Source organism: Bos grunniens, chromosome 22, assembly GCF_055505025.1.
Source record: "Bos grunniens cultivar Pamir isolate PY7600 chromosome 22, Bosgru_T2T1.0, whole genome shotgun sequence".
In the NCBI taxonomy this organism is placed as follows: domain Eukaryota; kingdom Metazoa; phylum Chordata; class Mammalia; order Artiodactyla; family Bovidae; genus Bos; species Bos grunniens.
Genome location: NC_141186.1, coordinates 23420371 through 23436574, shown reverse-complemented (window position 1 = coordinate 23436574; position 16204 = coordinate 23420371). Strand labels below are relative to the sequence as shown.

The 16204-nt window shown below is 41.9% G+C and overlaps 1 protein-coding gene across 10 annotated transcripts in view; it reads right to left on the bottom strand.

The window, feature by feature from the left end:
* Positions 1 to 16204, bottom strand: part of CRBN (cereblon) — a 407739-nt gene that overhangs the window by 4289 nt on the left and 387246 nt on the right. For all 10 annotated transcript variants that reach the window (XM_086366664.1, XM_086366666.1, XM_086366661.1 and 7 more), the window contains 6 exons: positions 13870 to 13982; positions 13061 to 13263; positions 12077 to 12226; positions 7389 to 7548; positions 1076 to 1138; positions 80 to 164 (listed from right to left, as the gene is read on the bottom strand). In XM_086366664.1, coding sequence (XP_086222790.1) covers positions 80 to 164; positions 1076 to 1138; positions 7389 to 7548; positions 12077 to 12226; positions 13061 to 13263; positions 13870 to 13953 — 745 coding nt within the window. In that variant the 5' untranslated portion in view covers positions 13954 to 13982. The remainder of the gene's footprint in view (positions 1 to 79; positions 165 to 1075; positions 1139 to 7388; positions 7549 to 12076; positions 12227 to 13060; positions 13264 to 13869; positions 13983 to 16204) is intronic.

Here is a 16204-nt window from a genome sequence, read left to right as displayed (position 1 = left end):
AAGTTTTTGTTTCACTTAACAGAAAACTTACAAAACAATTTTAGTAAAACATCATGGGAAGAAAGCTGATTTTTCATACCTATTGGATTTGAAGGAAGAGAATCTTCTTTGAGATTTTCATCCCATTCGCGTAGCTGTTTCTTGATTCTATCCATTAAGGTTTCCTTGTTTGAAACAAGCCATAGTAAGGGTCACACACTTTCTACACTTCACTGTCAGCTTTTCAACTCAATAAATCTGACATATTAGTAGCAATGTAAGTAGTTACCATCTAGTGAAGTTCCAGTATATACATGTCTGTTTTCTTACACAGAAATGATTGCACCCCGTGCTTAGCCCAGCACAAGGCTGGCTTTCCAGCCTCTGTCCCCTGGGTCTGGCTTCTCAAGGGCCTCTCTCCTTGCCCTCTCCAGGAAAAAGCTGCACTAGCAGCTGCTACCTACACACCTCACCTGGTGCGTGTTTACCACATCAGAGCGCTCACTGTCTTTTCGCAAGTGGATGTAAAAAATACTCTGGTCTATTACATACTTCTAATGCCTCTTAAGCTGCTGAAGAGCAGAGTGAACCGTTCCCTTCGGTGTTGCCCATGTGCTAAGTGCTCACAACCTACCAGTTCAGTAAGCCCAGAGCTCCAGCTCCTACATTCTATGAACTATCCCGACAGTATCTTACTGAATTTTTCAAGCTGTCATGATGCCTAATATAAAAAATTTGAACTGCAAAAGCACTGTTGTATACATCAATTAGTACCCTAAAAGCAGGAAACAGAAGTGGACATACCTGTTTATAAGAGAACTAAAACACTGTTAAGGGTTCTGTTTTTCTAAATGTAACTGTAACTTGACAACAAAATTTTAACTGCTTAATACACCCAAAGCTGCCACAGCATCTTGTCCTGAAGTCATAAGCCACTATCCACGGACAGAAGACTGAAGGTCTATTCGTTAGAAGTCAGGTCTGTCCGGCAGTATGACTGCTGCCTTTCCCCTTGAATGAATGGCACTTGTTCCGTCTAATGACCCTCACGACATGGCTTCTCCTGGAAGCAAAACTTTCAGTGTAAGTTACTTACAGCATCATATAAGGAATACAGCCAGCGAGGCCAGGAAGTCAAATTTGCACAATGAAACTTTCTCTGAAAAGAAAACAAAAGTCACTTAAACACCATAGAATCAAGATCTTAGGGTAGAAGGAACCACATTTAAAAACTGATCTTGGCCCACAAAGACATTCTAATTTCAAAAAAGATGAAAAAGTTTGCAGAGAATCCCATAAGAGATGACTATATTTGACAAAGATGTTTTTACTTAATTCCTGTAAAACTTCAGTAACTGATGGCAAGACTCAATAAGTAAGATACTCTGAGGACTAATCCTCAGAGTATATATTCAATGTGATACCAATGAATTGGAATTCAGAAGCAGTTTAAAGTTCATCTGAAAGAACAGATGTGTAAAAGCAACCAAGAAAATCTGGAAAGAGAAGTGTTACACAGAACAAAGACGCACTGCAGCAGTGCTGGGAAGAGCAACAGGCTGGAAACAGCCCAGCCAGCTATCAAGGGCAGTTCAGTGTGATATGCTTACACTAGAGAGGTGCTACACCTGACCCAAAAAAGCACAGAATATAAAGAATGATCACACTTCTCTATACACAGAACAAAGCCTGCACATCTACAGACATGTTGACTGTGTACAGAAGCCGTTCACTGACGGAGGGCGGCACACGACGGTGGGGAAGGGGCACTGTGCCTGCAAGACCAGATGGCGGCTTAGTGACCATGGGAGTCGCTTGCTGCGTTAGGGCCTAGCACAGTCAGCAATGTAAACGATGAAAATAACTTACCTGAGTAATCGAAACACTACAAGTTTTTGTTTCCTCATTTATCAAATCCTACTTGCTTGTAAGAACTGGAATGGAATGGTGAGCTTTTTCTAGATTCTGAGGCTTGCGAGCTCCTAATGGAAGATACACAACCACAAGTTCACAGTGTATGCCGGGAAACCATTCCTCTGCTCGAGGAAGTCTCTGCCTACGCTACACACAGCCTACCATTTCAAGACGTCTCTTTCGTACATAAATACTACTGCTCTCACTGCTACTCTTATTATTACTCTGGAACAAGACAAAAACAGACTCTAATGTTCCCATGGATAAGGTAATAAGCAATAGTAGCCACACAAATCTTGAAAAGAGAAAAGCTGTGATGGTGTTAGTGGTCATATTTTTACTTACAAAATACAAACTGTCAACAGTTACATAACAGCATCCTGCTGGGGCATAAACAGACTGATCACAGAGCACAAGAAAAAGTAAAACACATGAATCCGGGCTATAAGGCAGCACAGGTGTGCTGAGTGAACACGGGGGCCTTTCAGAAAACGGCAGAAGGACACTGTGCAGCTACCTGGACGGGTGCTGGAGTCATACCGAGAGAAACACACGGATTGAAGCTTACACTCTGACGTCAGTAAGAAAAAATGAAGTCAAAAGGAAAAGACGACACGTTTCTTTGATGAAGATTCCTTCACACAGGGAGGTATCGCTAGCTATGATTCAGAATACAGAAGTATTAAAAAAAAATTCAACTATATAACCACCAAAATAGAATTAAAAGACAAATATGACAAAACTATGTTATGTTTGAAACTAACTGCAGATAAAGGGATAAGCTTCCTTTACACACAGATAAGTGTGTAAAGAATTAGCAATAAACAGAGTGCAGGTGGAGACAATTCGAATTAAAGGAAATAAGACATGCTCTTAAACACAACACGTCACACGTCATTCACACTCAGAGAAATTCAAGTTAAACCTTCAACAAGCTCCTGTATTTCACTTAACCAGATTAGCAAAAATTAAGCTGGATACTACACAGCCTTAGTGAAACACTTGAGTACAGACTGGAACAATCTCAAGTAAGAAACTTTGAAAATACTTGTCAACATTACAAATGCAGTTGCCCTGACATCCAGTAATCTCACTTCTCAAATACTGGCCTATATGAAAGGTCATACATAACTGAGTCCAGTAACGTCATTAATACAGAGAATACTGCGCAGATTTCAAAATAAGAACTGCTCTGAAAACTAGAGACAGAAGAATCTCCTGCACTCTTAAAACAAGATGCAGGACAGCATGGATCCTCCTACATAAGAAACAGGAAAGAAGATTTGTCTGTGTTTTACACAAACTCTGGAAGAAGACTGAGAAGCTAACCTGTGAGCTGCTGTTTGTGGGTCCCGCCCTTGAGTTACGCTCAGTTCTTTCCTGCTCCGTATGAGAAGCAGGAGCTTATGAATTTAGCGGAGACCAGAAAGCTGAGCTTCAGTCACTTTCTTATCTCGTCTCCACATTTACTTTTTTGTACTTCATACTCTTTTCTCAGGAACGTGCGAGGGCTTTATAAATGAGCAAACAGTGTGGGCAAGAAGGCAGTGTCCTTAGAAACATATACACTGTATTCTAAGTAGGCTGAAACAACACTTTCCTCGTTTTGAGAGAATTTCACTATAGTAAACAGTAAAGAGAAAAAGACACTGTGAGAAGAGGGAATAAAGAAACAGAGTTTAAAGATCAAATCACTGAATGAGAAAGGTTTCCAGATATAAGTGGGTTTGGAAGAGCACTGCCTGATTATACTAGCCTAACTTCTCAATCCTTAGGGACAGTGTTCCCTTGTCAGAATGGAAGAGAACCGAAGCGTAAATACTTTTCTCATTTCAACTGTTTTGTTTTCAATGGCAAATGTTGAGAGGTTATGTACACAGTTTCAAGGTCAACTGAATACACTTCAGGAAGACTCCACTCCACTCCTAGATCCTTTAAGTATCATTTTCTGGTGGAAAAGTGGGTGGCAACCCGATTAGAGTGAGTTATTTAAGAATCAACTAAGCTTCTCCCAGTTCTGGCCTCGTGAACCGCTTCTCAGACGCAAAGACGCAAGAGGCCCTGCCAGGGCCGTGGCAGGCGCAGCAGTCAGATGTGAGTGAACTCCACGGAGGGCTGACCCGAGCCCCAGGTCGGCCTGAAGACAAGCGCTGTGACAAGTCAGCATCCGCTACAGGTACAGCAGAACAACCCCTGAGGCGGGTCCAGGGCCCCTGGAGTCGCCCCCAGTGCCTCCGCCAGCCCTTCCCTGCACTCCCCGCCAGGCTGGCATGCCGGCAGGATGGCTCCCAGTGGGCTCTCTAAAGTGAGGCAGAGTCTGCAGGACACCTGGAGTCCAAAATAGAGCGGCTGCTGTTTTTTCTTGGCCTAGTGATCTAGATCCAAATTTCAGAACCTAAGAAACTACCCAAAGTGTAAGCAACAGAATGATCAGAAAAAACACACAGATGAAGGCATCTGTAGCTCTGAACACCTTTTATATCTCGCTCATTCCTCAGCACCTTCTGTTTAATCCTCGGCAGTTCTGAACATGAAGAAAACTGAGGGCCAGTGTTTGAGAATCCACAATTACTGGAGAAATAAGACAACAGGCAGGTCAGAGGATCTGGCTCCTAATGCCTGATGGCCCGGCTGCAGAGGCCTACGTCTGAATTCAACACAAACAAGCTGAGGTGCTTTGGCCACAGAACAGGAAGGAGTTAATCAGTAATTCACACAAAAGATTTTTCACAAGTTCTGTTTGTCTAACCCAAGTTCAGGTTTAAAATGTCAAGATCCTACAGAGAAAACACAGAACTAGTTGTCCAGAGCACTTAAGTCAGGAATTAACTCCACAGACTCTCACTCTATCCTCAGAACTGTGCCAAGAAGTAACTTAGGATTTTTAAATGGTTAGGAATTTTTAACAAAAAAATCTTGTTGTGGAAGATTATATAAATAAAATACCTAATACCTCCTGGAAAATATCCAATGATTGAAACCCACAGCTATCTAAATCCTGAGAGACGATGTAATCCTGACACGGTGACCTCGCCACAGAGCATCTCAGCACCACCCAGCGCCGACACACTGCTGGGACTAGATGAGTAAGAGAAAAACCTCCCACTGCGCTACTGGTCAAATAAACATGATTTAAAGTGTATGTAAAGCATCTGTATTGGGGACATCCCTGGTGGTCCAGAGTACAACTGTACTCCCAATGCAGGGGGCCCAGGTTCGAGCCATTGTCGGGAACTTAGATCCCTCACACTGCAACTAAAGATCCTGCGCATGGCAATGAAAGATCCTGCACGCCACGATTAAGACCCAGTACAGCTAACGAAATAGAAAATTAGATTATAAAAAAAGCATCCGTATCAAGTCTGAAAACAAAAGTATTGCACAGCTATACAAAGTTACTGTGAACTTAAGCTGTTTGCTCTTTAGTCGCTAAGTCACGTCAGACTCTGTGACCCTCACGGACTGTAGCCCGCCAGGCTCCTCTGTCCATGGGATTTTCCAGGCAAGAATACTGGAGTGGGTTGCCATTTCCCCTCTAGGGGAGTCTCTCCAACCCAGGGTTTGAACCCTCATCCCCTGCATCTACTTCTGCTTTACTGACTACGCCCAAGTCTTTGACAATGTGGATCACAACAAACTGTGGAAAATTCTTCAGAGATGGGATACCTTACTTGCCTCCTAAGAAATCTATAGGCAGGTCAAGAAGCAACAGAACTGGACATGGAACAACAGACTGGTTCCAAATTGGGAAAGGAGTACGTCAAGGCTGTATATTGTCACCCTGCTTATTTAACTTCTATGCAGAGTACATCATGAGAAACGCTGGGCTGGAAGAAGCACAAGCTGGAATCAAGACTGCCGGCAGAAATATCAATAACCTCAGATATGCAGATGACACCACCCTTACAGCAGAAAGCGAAGAGGAACTGAAGATCTCGATGAAAGTGAAAGAGGAGAGTAGAAAAGCTGGCTTGAAACTCAACATTCAAAAAACAAAGATCATGGCATCTAGTCCCATCACTTCATGGCAAATAGATGGGGAAACAATGGAAACAGTGACAGACTTTATTTCATTGAACTCCAAAATCACTGCAGATGGTGACTGCAGTCATGAAGTTAAAAGATGCTTACTCCTTAGAAGAAAAGCTATGACCAACCTAGACAGCATATTAAAAAGCAGAGACATTACTTTGCCAACAAAGGTCCATCTAGTCAAAGCTATAGTTTTTCCAGTAGTCATGAGTGGATGTGAGAGTTGGACTATAAAGAAAGCTAAGCACGAAAGAACTGATGCTTTTGAACTGTGGTGTTGGAGAAGATTCTTGAGAGTCCCTTGGACTCCAAGGAGATCCAACCAGTCAATCCTAAAAGAAATCAGTCCTGAATATTCATTGGAAGGACTGATGCTGAAGCCGAAACTCCTATACTTTGGCAACCTAATACAAAAATCTGACTCATTTGAAAAGACCCTGATGCTGGAAAAGATTGAAGGCAGGAGGGGAAGGGGACGACAGAGGATGAGATGGTTGGATAGCATCACCGACTCAATGGACATGAGTTTGAGCAAGCTCCTTAAACTGGTGATGGACAAGGAAGCCTGATGTGCTGCAGTCCATGTGGTCGCAAAGAGTCGGACACGACTGAGCGATTAACTGAACTCCTGCACTGGAAGGCAGATTCTTTACCGCTGAGCTATTACTTCAAATTAGGACCCTAGGATAATCTACATCAAAATTAAAACCATCGATACTCGATGAAGAGTAAAGGATGATTAGTACAGGATTCTTCAGGTTACTATAGAAACTGTCTTTCCATATTTTTAAAAGACATATCTCAGAAAGTAATTTTAAATTTAGACACTAGAAATTTTTTTCCTTTAGGGAGAAACCATAAATATTAGGTATTTTATACTCAAAACTGATACATCTCACAGATAAGTACAAACAAGTTTCACTGGTATTTGTCCTACGAGAATGATCTAGTCAAAAGGATATACTCAGGAATTAAGGCCCTAGAGGCAATACTTTTAAAGAGCGCCCAGTCCCAAGCCAGTTTTGGTGATGTCCATACTGTTGCACAAAAACAGCTTCCTTTCAGAAGCCCACAAGGAGGAAGCAACTGCCACTGTGTCCTCTCCCACACTCTCCCCCAAGTCTAGGTGCTTATGACTCAAGAGCCATGTGCCTCCTGTGAGCAGTCTAGTAAGCGTTTCCTGCAGCATTTAGAGCCACAGCGAAGTAATTCATAACTTACAGGCATAATAGCTGGAATACCTCACAGTATTGTAACATTTTACTTGATTTTGCAAACTGCTCTTACATAACAGCTGCCTATGAAATTTTAGAAACTCTGGCTATGAACAAATGCAACTATAGTATTGCTCAGATGATGTCTGGGGAAGGAATCATGAGAGTTGTTGGTGTTTCTTTCTTTAAACAGGAAAAAAGCAACCTGTCTTTGCTTTTTGAACATGCATAAAAAAATCAGTGTCTCACCTTCTGGTATTTCTGCCACCATTTATATGAACACTGGTCTTCCCATGAGACAGGTTTTGAAGGAAATATCCGGCACTTATTGAGGGATTCTAATTGAACTGCAGACATGGTCGAAGGCAGCACACACTCGGGAAGAATCTGCACCTTTGCCTGCTGGATTCTACAATAAAGAGAACCAGGCGCGGTGTTCATGTTTAGGATAAACCAACTCTAATCACTACATTTCTAACCATTATGGACAGCTTCAAGTACTAAGATTTTCAAGGTTTTCTTTTTTAAACATATTCATCAAATCCTGATATTAAGATACAAGAAATTTTCAAAAAATATTGTATTTCATAAATCATACCAAAGTTAAAACCAAAGGTAACCAAAGATTTTTCTATCTCACTGTGGAATGGAAAATGCTATTTCTACATTTCAGACAAAGCCTGTAAATGAAATCAAGTTAAAAAATCAGTATACCACCAACCCCTGATATGCTGATACTTCTATAAAAATTTCTCATTCTTGGACACCCCACCCCTCCCCTCCCCTCACTTCTTTATGTTGCCTGACTCTTAAATCTATCCCTTCTCACAAATCACCTATCCTAAGAAGTAGGTAGGTAAAGGAAGAGAAAATCAAGAACCCTTTTACATGGATAAGACTTGTAAAAGGGATAACCCTTTTACATGGAGAACTATATGTAGCCTTATTTCTCTGTGCATTCCTTTTCTCATTCCTAAACATTTACCCTGAATATGCAAAGAATCAAAATCCATATTATCTTTAAAAATTATTTCTGCTCATATAGTAAAGTCATCATTCAACAATGCTACTTGAGAATATCATAATTGCAAGTTTCTTCTCATGAATTAACGCCAAAAAGGCTGTACATCCAAGCCACTGTCTTATGAGGCACTAAAAGAATTATCTATTGTAACTTTTCAAATGCAGAAAGTATCAACAATCCAAATGCTGGAACAAAAAACACTATTAGTCGGAAGAAGTCAAATATATTACAAGTCTCTGCTTCACTATTATCCATGTTCAGGAGGTCTAAAGTGGTCTTTCATTGTGACCACTGTCTCAATCCACAAAAACTTATGACACTTTAATACTTCTGATTTATTAAATGAAAATAGCTAAACGTGTCTGAAAATATGTAGGTTTACTGTCATGATAATATTAGACACACTCCACTCACTTCATTTCTTTCTTGCAAGCTCAAATTTAAGTCTACATGACTTTGGAAAATGGTAACATAAATCTGACTACGTTCAAATGTTCTTACGTTATCAGAGTTCATTAAAAACAAAAACAACTAAATAATCATCATGTTTTCCTCACCTAATTCTTAAGATTTTATTATGATACAAACATTAATGCTACAGAAACATCAGCTTAGAGATCGTTTTAACAATTAGTGTACACGGGCTGTGTAAATCGCCTCAAAGGGTGAACACTGCCCTGTCTTCCTCTGTGAAGCACCCCAGGGTCTGCTGCACGCACGGCTGCTGCTTCTCCCAGCAGCTGGGTTTTGGTTTTAACATAAACTAGTTTTGTTTCTTCCCAACCTGTTTGTGGCAGCTGTTGTGGCAGTTATTATAGCTACATAATCTATATAAATATTTTCTGAGTGGAAGGAGCTCTGTACAAAATGTTCCGCAAGTATAGCTGATTGACAGTGTTGTGTGCGTTTCTGCTATACAGCAAAGTGGTTCAGTTGTATATGTATGTACGCTCTTTTTCATGTTCTTTTCCTTTATGGTTTATGACAGGTTATTGAATATAGTTCCCTGGGCTATATAGTAGAGCCCTGTTGTTCTGTAATTTATGTAAATACTATGGCAACCGGGAAAATAATTACAAAATTAAAACTGCTTTAATGAAACACTAGCTTGAGACCAAAAAATGCTTTCAAATCAGGTTCGGACAATTCTAATAGGGAGAAAAGTGCATGAATCTGGAAGGTTTCTGTGCTCATCAAAGCCCTTGTGAGTATCTTCGGAATCTCTAAAGAAAAACTACAGGTATGCGCTGCAGATAGATGACGCGGTGAAAGCAACTGATGCAAGACAGACTGTCAGCTCTATCTACAGACCCAACATAAAGACAGTACCTGTCTTACCATCAGTGTAAAACGAATGAAGGGGCTTTTACATATTTTAAGTTAAAATGTTTAGGATACATGTGTATGTATTTTTATGAGTTCTAGTTTTAATCACCTTTTTGACTAAAAATTACTCACCTCAATTATGGTAAGTACAAGGGCTTCTTTTGAAATTACAAATAGAGTATTAATCTCCCCTTCCTCTCTACATGTAAGAAATACTCAGGAATTTCTAAAACAGTCCTACAGAGATGCAATGATACATTTCTACTTTTTTATTCACTTTTCAAAAAAAAAATTCGATCTGTTCAGAAGATGTCAAAGAAATACAGACACGACGTGGAAGGGTCCGCAGGCAGCAGCACGCCTGTATACGTGACGAGTCTTGATAAGACAGATCACTACCGTCTGGTCCTGCATTACAGACACAAGGAAACCGGCCTGAGCTGCAGATGTGCAAGGGAGGGATTCTGGTTTGGTGGGAAGAGCACTGGTTTGGAAGTCCAGGGCCTAGAACTCACCAGTGGTGCCCACGAGCTGCACAGCTTTGGGCAAACTTCTTATCTCCATCGCACTCAGGTTCCCTTTCTGAAAAAAGAGGGGCTTGCACCACATCCTCTCTAGTCTCTGCCACCTCACCACTCCCACTGAAGGTAGTCATAGGGCCAGAAGGGCAGTGGGCCCAGAAAATTCTCACTCCATGGAGGTCTTTTAAGACAGACATTTTTGTGAAAGCCGTGGTGGTGGGTCTGAGGAATACCAGGCCCTTCCCAGTCCTGTCCCGCCTCATGAGTTTGATGCTAATCTCTACTTGAGTCCACGCATATCCGTTTACTTGCTTTCAGAGTCAAGGCTCTGTTGCCATCTTGTGTTCAAACTAATTTTCCACAATCACAAGTCACTGATGTCGACAGCCTCAGAAATATACTTTTCCCCAAGTCAATTTGCTATTATGGTTTCTGGAATATAGTACTCACAAATATTCAAAATTTTATAAGCACAAAGGTAGGAAGTACTTTTAAAATGGAACTATCAGTAAAATGCACAGCACAAACAGCTTGCTGTCTCAGCACAGGGCCCTCAGGGGGATGCTCCCTCATCCGTGGACACTGATGGTCCCAAGCGCAGAACACACAGGAGTCGCATCGACTGGCCTGAGCAGCCTGCATCCTGAGGGACAGACACACACACGCCACTGACGACCTGTGTTCAGCGCGGTGAGAGTTCCCGGAGTGAGTGCTCTAGGGAGCACCAGGCGGGAGCACAGACCCCACGGGCTCTGGCACTCCACCCCTCCTGCTCCTATGCTCGCTCAAGCCCCGAAGGGGGGCTGAGTACACTCACATTTATGAATGCCCACTATGTGGAAACACGTAAAAGTTACTGCCCTCCACAGTTCATATTCTTAAATCTTAAAAAAAAAAAAAAAAAACCACCACCACCCTCTGAACGTTCTTGATTTCAGAAGACATTACCTGTCCAACACAGAGGTCTGACAAGACTTTCAACTGTGACTACAGATAAAGAGACCAATTCCCTAAGGCTGGGAGGACCCAGGAATTTGGATCTAAGACTTCACTAGTGATTCACTGGTGATTTATATGCTCCAGAGTTAAGAACCATTCCTATAAAGGAAACACACAGTGATGAGGACAAATGCTCTGTGGTTTTTTTGGAGGTCTGCAAAGTGAACTGCATTTTTTAAAATGAGGTATTCCTTAAGGAATACCTTAAGGAATGAGGTATTCATTCCTCGTTAAGGAATGAGGTATTCATTCCTCGTTAAGGAATGAGGTATTCATTCCTCGTTAAGGAATGAGGTATTCATTCCTCGTTAAGGAATGAGGTATTCATTCCTCGTTAAGGAATGAGGTATTCATTCCTCGTTAAGGAATGAGGTATTCCTTAAATCTGTGGAAAAAAAAAAAACCCTAACATGAGAGTCACACCAAAATGGAAGTGCTAAACAGAACACTCAGAGAATTTCTCAACTGTATAAGGCACAGGGGTGACAAGCACCTCCTGACCACTTAGTAAAGATATGATCCACTGCGGTGAGAGAACATTTGCAGTGAGAGAACATTTGCGGTGGAGATGGGCACGCAGGGTACATGGTCTCCAACACCCAGAAAGAGCGGGTGGCAAGCATGACCACCGCAGCCCTCGCAGCCCCTGATGCTGAACACAGCTCGCAGAGCCCTGAGTTCCCACCCTTCCCAATTTGAAGAGAGGTCTTCGATCCCAAAGAAGCCCTGTCCCAAATGACACTGCCTGCTGGGGATACATCAGTGCTCCGAAACCTAGAGGGGCATCAGTCACCTGGACATCAACAGAAAAGATGCCGCGGCCTCCTCCCCGACTGGTCGCTCTCTAGGGATGGGAGGAAGAGCAGGAACGCACATGTCTGTAGTGTTACTGCCCAGGTCACTATGATGCACAGCAAAGTTAGAAACCCTAGACTGCACTTTCAAAGGGAAAAGAACTAGTTAAAAGCTATAAAATGTGAACGTCAGCAAAACAGACAGAATATAAGAAAACTACTTCATTTTATGATGTTTGAGGAGTTTTAAGATAGACAGACAGTGTTTCTTACCCGTCTGACTGTGTCCTGATCTCAAGGACTTTGAATCTCTGTCTTCCGATTGCTTTCACTTTCACAACCTCGATTCCAAAATCCTGTTCTTCTCGGTAGGCATATATCTCTGCTGTTGTTCCAAATTGTGCTTCCCTTTCCTGTACATTACTTCCAAGGTAAATTTTTAAAAGGAAACAGTTTTAAACATTTGATTTTCAAACATGCAAAGTTGACAAAAGCAATACACATGGGAAAACAATTTATATCATTCTTGCTGCAAAGCTATTTAATTTTATTTATTTTAGAATCACATGGGGAACTGATATATATAGAGAGGGCCTCAGGAAGTACGATTAGAGCCCAGTAGCAGAAGAACAGATTTCTAGTCATTGAAAATAACCCACAGCTGACAGGGGTTAAACTGTCATTTCCCAAGCTAAACATTCTTTTATTCAGCAGATCATCCTTTCTGCCGCTTATCAGCAGCTCTGCACTGGGCTGAGTGGGGAGGGGAGTGGGGACTTCCTGTATCAACTTCCTGCCCCCGCCACTGATTTCCTCTAGTTCTTATGGGACACTTGACACTTAGCTTCAACTTACCACTTGTCTACGAGAGGACAACTTGGGAATTTGGAGAGACAGAAAATAACCAATCACTCCTTTGCAAAAACCATCCTTTACAAACAGTGTAAAAGCCCTCTTTTTCTTGAAGACAGCGCTTGAAAATAAGGTTCTAGAACTGTTCTTCATTATCTATTAATGATTTTAAAACTTTCACATACTAGAAAGTTAACTGTGTGTGAAAGTTAAAGCTTGACTTAGATGGTAATGATCACAGCAAAATATTCCAACTTCCACTTCCAAGCTTTTTATGAGAGTGTTTTACTTCACAGCCTTGTCCCAGCTTCTGTGCAGGCAAAACAGTAGTCAGTTTTGCCTTAAAACCACCTCTCCTGTGAGTGCACAACAGAGTGTTAAAGTCAGCTCACCCTGAGATTTTACCTGTACGCAAGCACTGCGAAGGTTCTGTCCTTCTGAATTAAGTTCCGCACCATACTGACTTCCTGAGGGCTGAAGAGCTGGAGGGGTAAGGTCTGCCCGGGGATCAGCGTCATCACCACCTGCGGCAGCACGGGAATCACCGGGCAGCTGTCGTCGTCGTGCAGAGTCCTGCCGTGGAACTCCTCCATGTCGGAGCCCAGGTACTGCGGGGGGCGCACAGGCTCAGTCGTCACGGACGGCAACAGAACACAAGCTCAAGAGGCCACGCGCAAGCGGACATAAAGACGCGCACGTGGAAGGTACCCCCGTGTAAATAGTAAATCCGCCGGATCGGTGTCCCACAGGGAGTCTGTGACTCCTGGAGGCGGAAGTCTCAACTCCTTGTGAAGAACCTCATATGCAAATTACAGAGCATTTTTTAAGCTCAAAACATTTGATTTTGACTAAGCTCGGCATCTCTATGTCTGAAAAGTATAAATGATGAGTATAAAATGCTAGTATGTTAAATAACACCCTGGAATCCTGCGGTACAGAGAATAAGCAGTACTTTAACCGTTCTATAACTAGCCAAGATATAAGGAGGGTGCCAAGTGTGCAAAGAATCACTTGTAATAGACAAAGTACCAAACTGCTTAAAAATTAAAGCTTAACACTATTTATCAGTTGGCAAGAAGCCCACATCCTCATCCACGACTTCAAGCGTGATGTAATATCAGGTAATGCTAAAAGCAGTCATTCATTTTCAAGAACTTTTATCTACAGTTAAATGTACACATCTCTCATACTAGATCTAATACAAAGTTACATACTGTATGTGATGTCGGCAAACTAGTGTCAAAATTTATGATGTTTGGTTTCTTGGGTTCTTTGTTATCCTGGTCTTCAACTTCCATTTCAATTTCATCTTCTTCCTCTTCCTCTGCTGTAAAAGTACAGTAATATAAGCAAAAAACAAAAAACAGAGGAATGGGGATATAAAAGCTACGTTCCCGTTCAAATACATAATTCCTTCTTAGGGATTCCAGGCCCGTGGGAAGAGGAGTTCTTATGGACACCATCCACACTTGGGAATCTCGACAGTACTGTGAAGAGGAGGCCAGAGGGGGCGTCTAGGCTGGGTCTGACTCTAACTACTTCTCTTAAACCAGTGTTTAAGTTTAGAATAGTTTAAGACTTACAGAGAAGTTGCAAAGATGGTAGAGAGTTCCTTATACCTCACATCTGTTTCTCAAGAGGTAACATCTTAATTAGTGTGGCACACCTGCCATAACCAGGGAATCAGTGTGGGCACAGCACCATTAACTAAACACATTTTATTCGGATTTCCTGAGTTGTTATCAACTATGCTACTTCTGTTCCGGGGCCCTGCCCACGACACCACGTTATTTAGTCGTCAGGTCTCCTTAGCCTCCTCTGGGCTGGGAGGGTCTCTCAGACTTTCCTTGTTTTTGATGGCCTTGACAGTTTTGAGGACTATTGGTCACGTGCTTTGTAGAATGTCCCTCAAGTCGGAATTTTCTTGGGGAGGAAGCCCAGAGAGGTGAAGAGCCATTTTTGTCATGTCTTATCAAGGGTGCACACCACTGACGTGTCTTAGAACTGCTGAGGCTGACCTGGATCACCTGGTGGGGTCGTATGGGTCAGGCTTCTCCACTGGAAAGCTCCTTTCCCCCTCTTTTCCACACTGTACTCTTGGGAAGCAAACCATGAGGCACAACCCACATCTAAGGGGTAGGGATTGTGTCCCACTTCCTTGAAGGGTGACCACCTGCATAAATTATTTGAAATTCTTCTGCATAGGAGATGGAGCTCTTCTCCCTCACTAGGAGCCGATTCTGACACAGCAGACAATTCATCCCACGCGATGAAACCTTAGTTTCCTCATTTGAAAAATGACAGACACAAGCAAGACAATCTCTATAAAGTTTCTTCAAGCATTTAAAGCGTTTCTAGAGAAGACAGGAAGGAAGGAAAGAGGAAGGGACTAAAAAGCAAGCAAGCTCCTAAATAAACTTCTAAATAGATAAAATGGCTTTGCAAAATAGTTACTTTCTGCTGTGCATATCATTATTTAAATCTAACCACCTCCAGCTAGGTTCCTGACAAGAAAATATAAATGTTTTTCAATATGGCAACTGCTTTGGACTTTCCATTAATTCTTACAAAGTCCTTAGATATAAGGGTTTGTCAAAGAGAACAACCTAATTATTTCAACTTAAATTCAAATGTTCAGTGATTTAACACTGCATACAAAATTTTCCTAAGAACAAAAAAATTCAACGAGACCAAGAGATAACAAAGAAAAATCTAAACCGATGACAAAAATATACTGCATCTACTTTCTTGCATTTACAATTCTGACGGCATGGCTTTCATCGTGCTCTTTTGACACTTTACTGCTCTATTATGCAAAGTTTTAAAGGTCAACTTTTAGCTCAAAGGCTAGAACTCTTAATTTTTAAATTTACATTTTAACTATTCTGACTTCATTTCAAAATGATTTCCTTTATACTAGCCTTTCTCCTATATATGGCTGAAACCCACCTCCTTCTACTTGGCTGTTTATGTATTATTTTATGCTTCTTTTTTGGCTGGGACAGATTCTTCAAATCTTAAATATTAAGCAACTACTTAAGCACTTAAAGGGATACTCTTCCAAACAACTCATACCCCACGGAAGTATGGACAAATGACTGTTTCTAAAAATAAGGCATACATGATTTGCAGGAGCATGACTACTGTACTGACAGTCTCTCTGAGCCCCTCGCACTCTCAATTTTTTTTGACAAAACACACCGTTCAGAGCTACCAGGGTGAAGTGTGATGACTCATCTCATGCAGGAGCACCATGTGGATACCAACAGAACATCAGCATCTTCCCTAACACACTGGATTTGGCAGGGATAGAGTTGGGCTGATGTCTCTGAAAAAACAGCTCAGCTCTTTGATCAAATTCAATTCAGCTAGGTTGCTTCCAGATGGACCACTGACTCTGATTCTAATCTATTTTCATGGAAAAGGTCCTTTCCATACAGCAGGGGCATGCCTTCAGTCTCTTCCTCCTCTGGCCCACACCCCTCCCAGTGGGCAAAGTCATCCTCCAAGCACAGCTTCCCTTAGGTCTGAAATCCACAACTGCTTCTC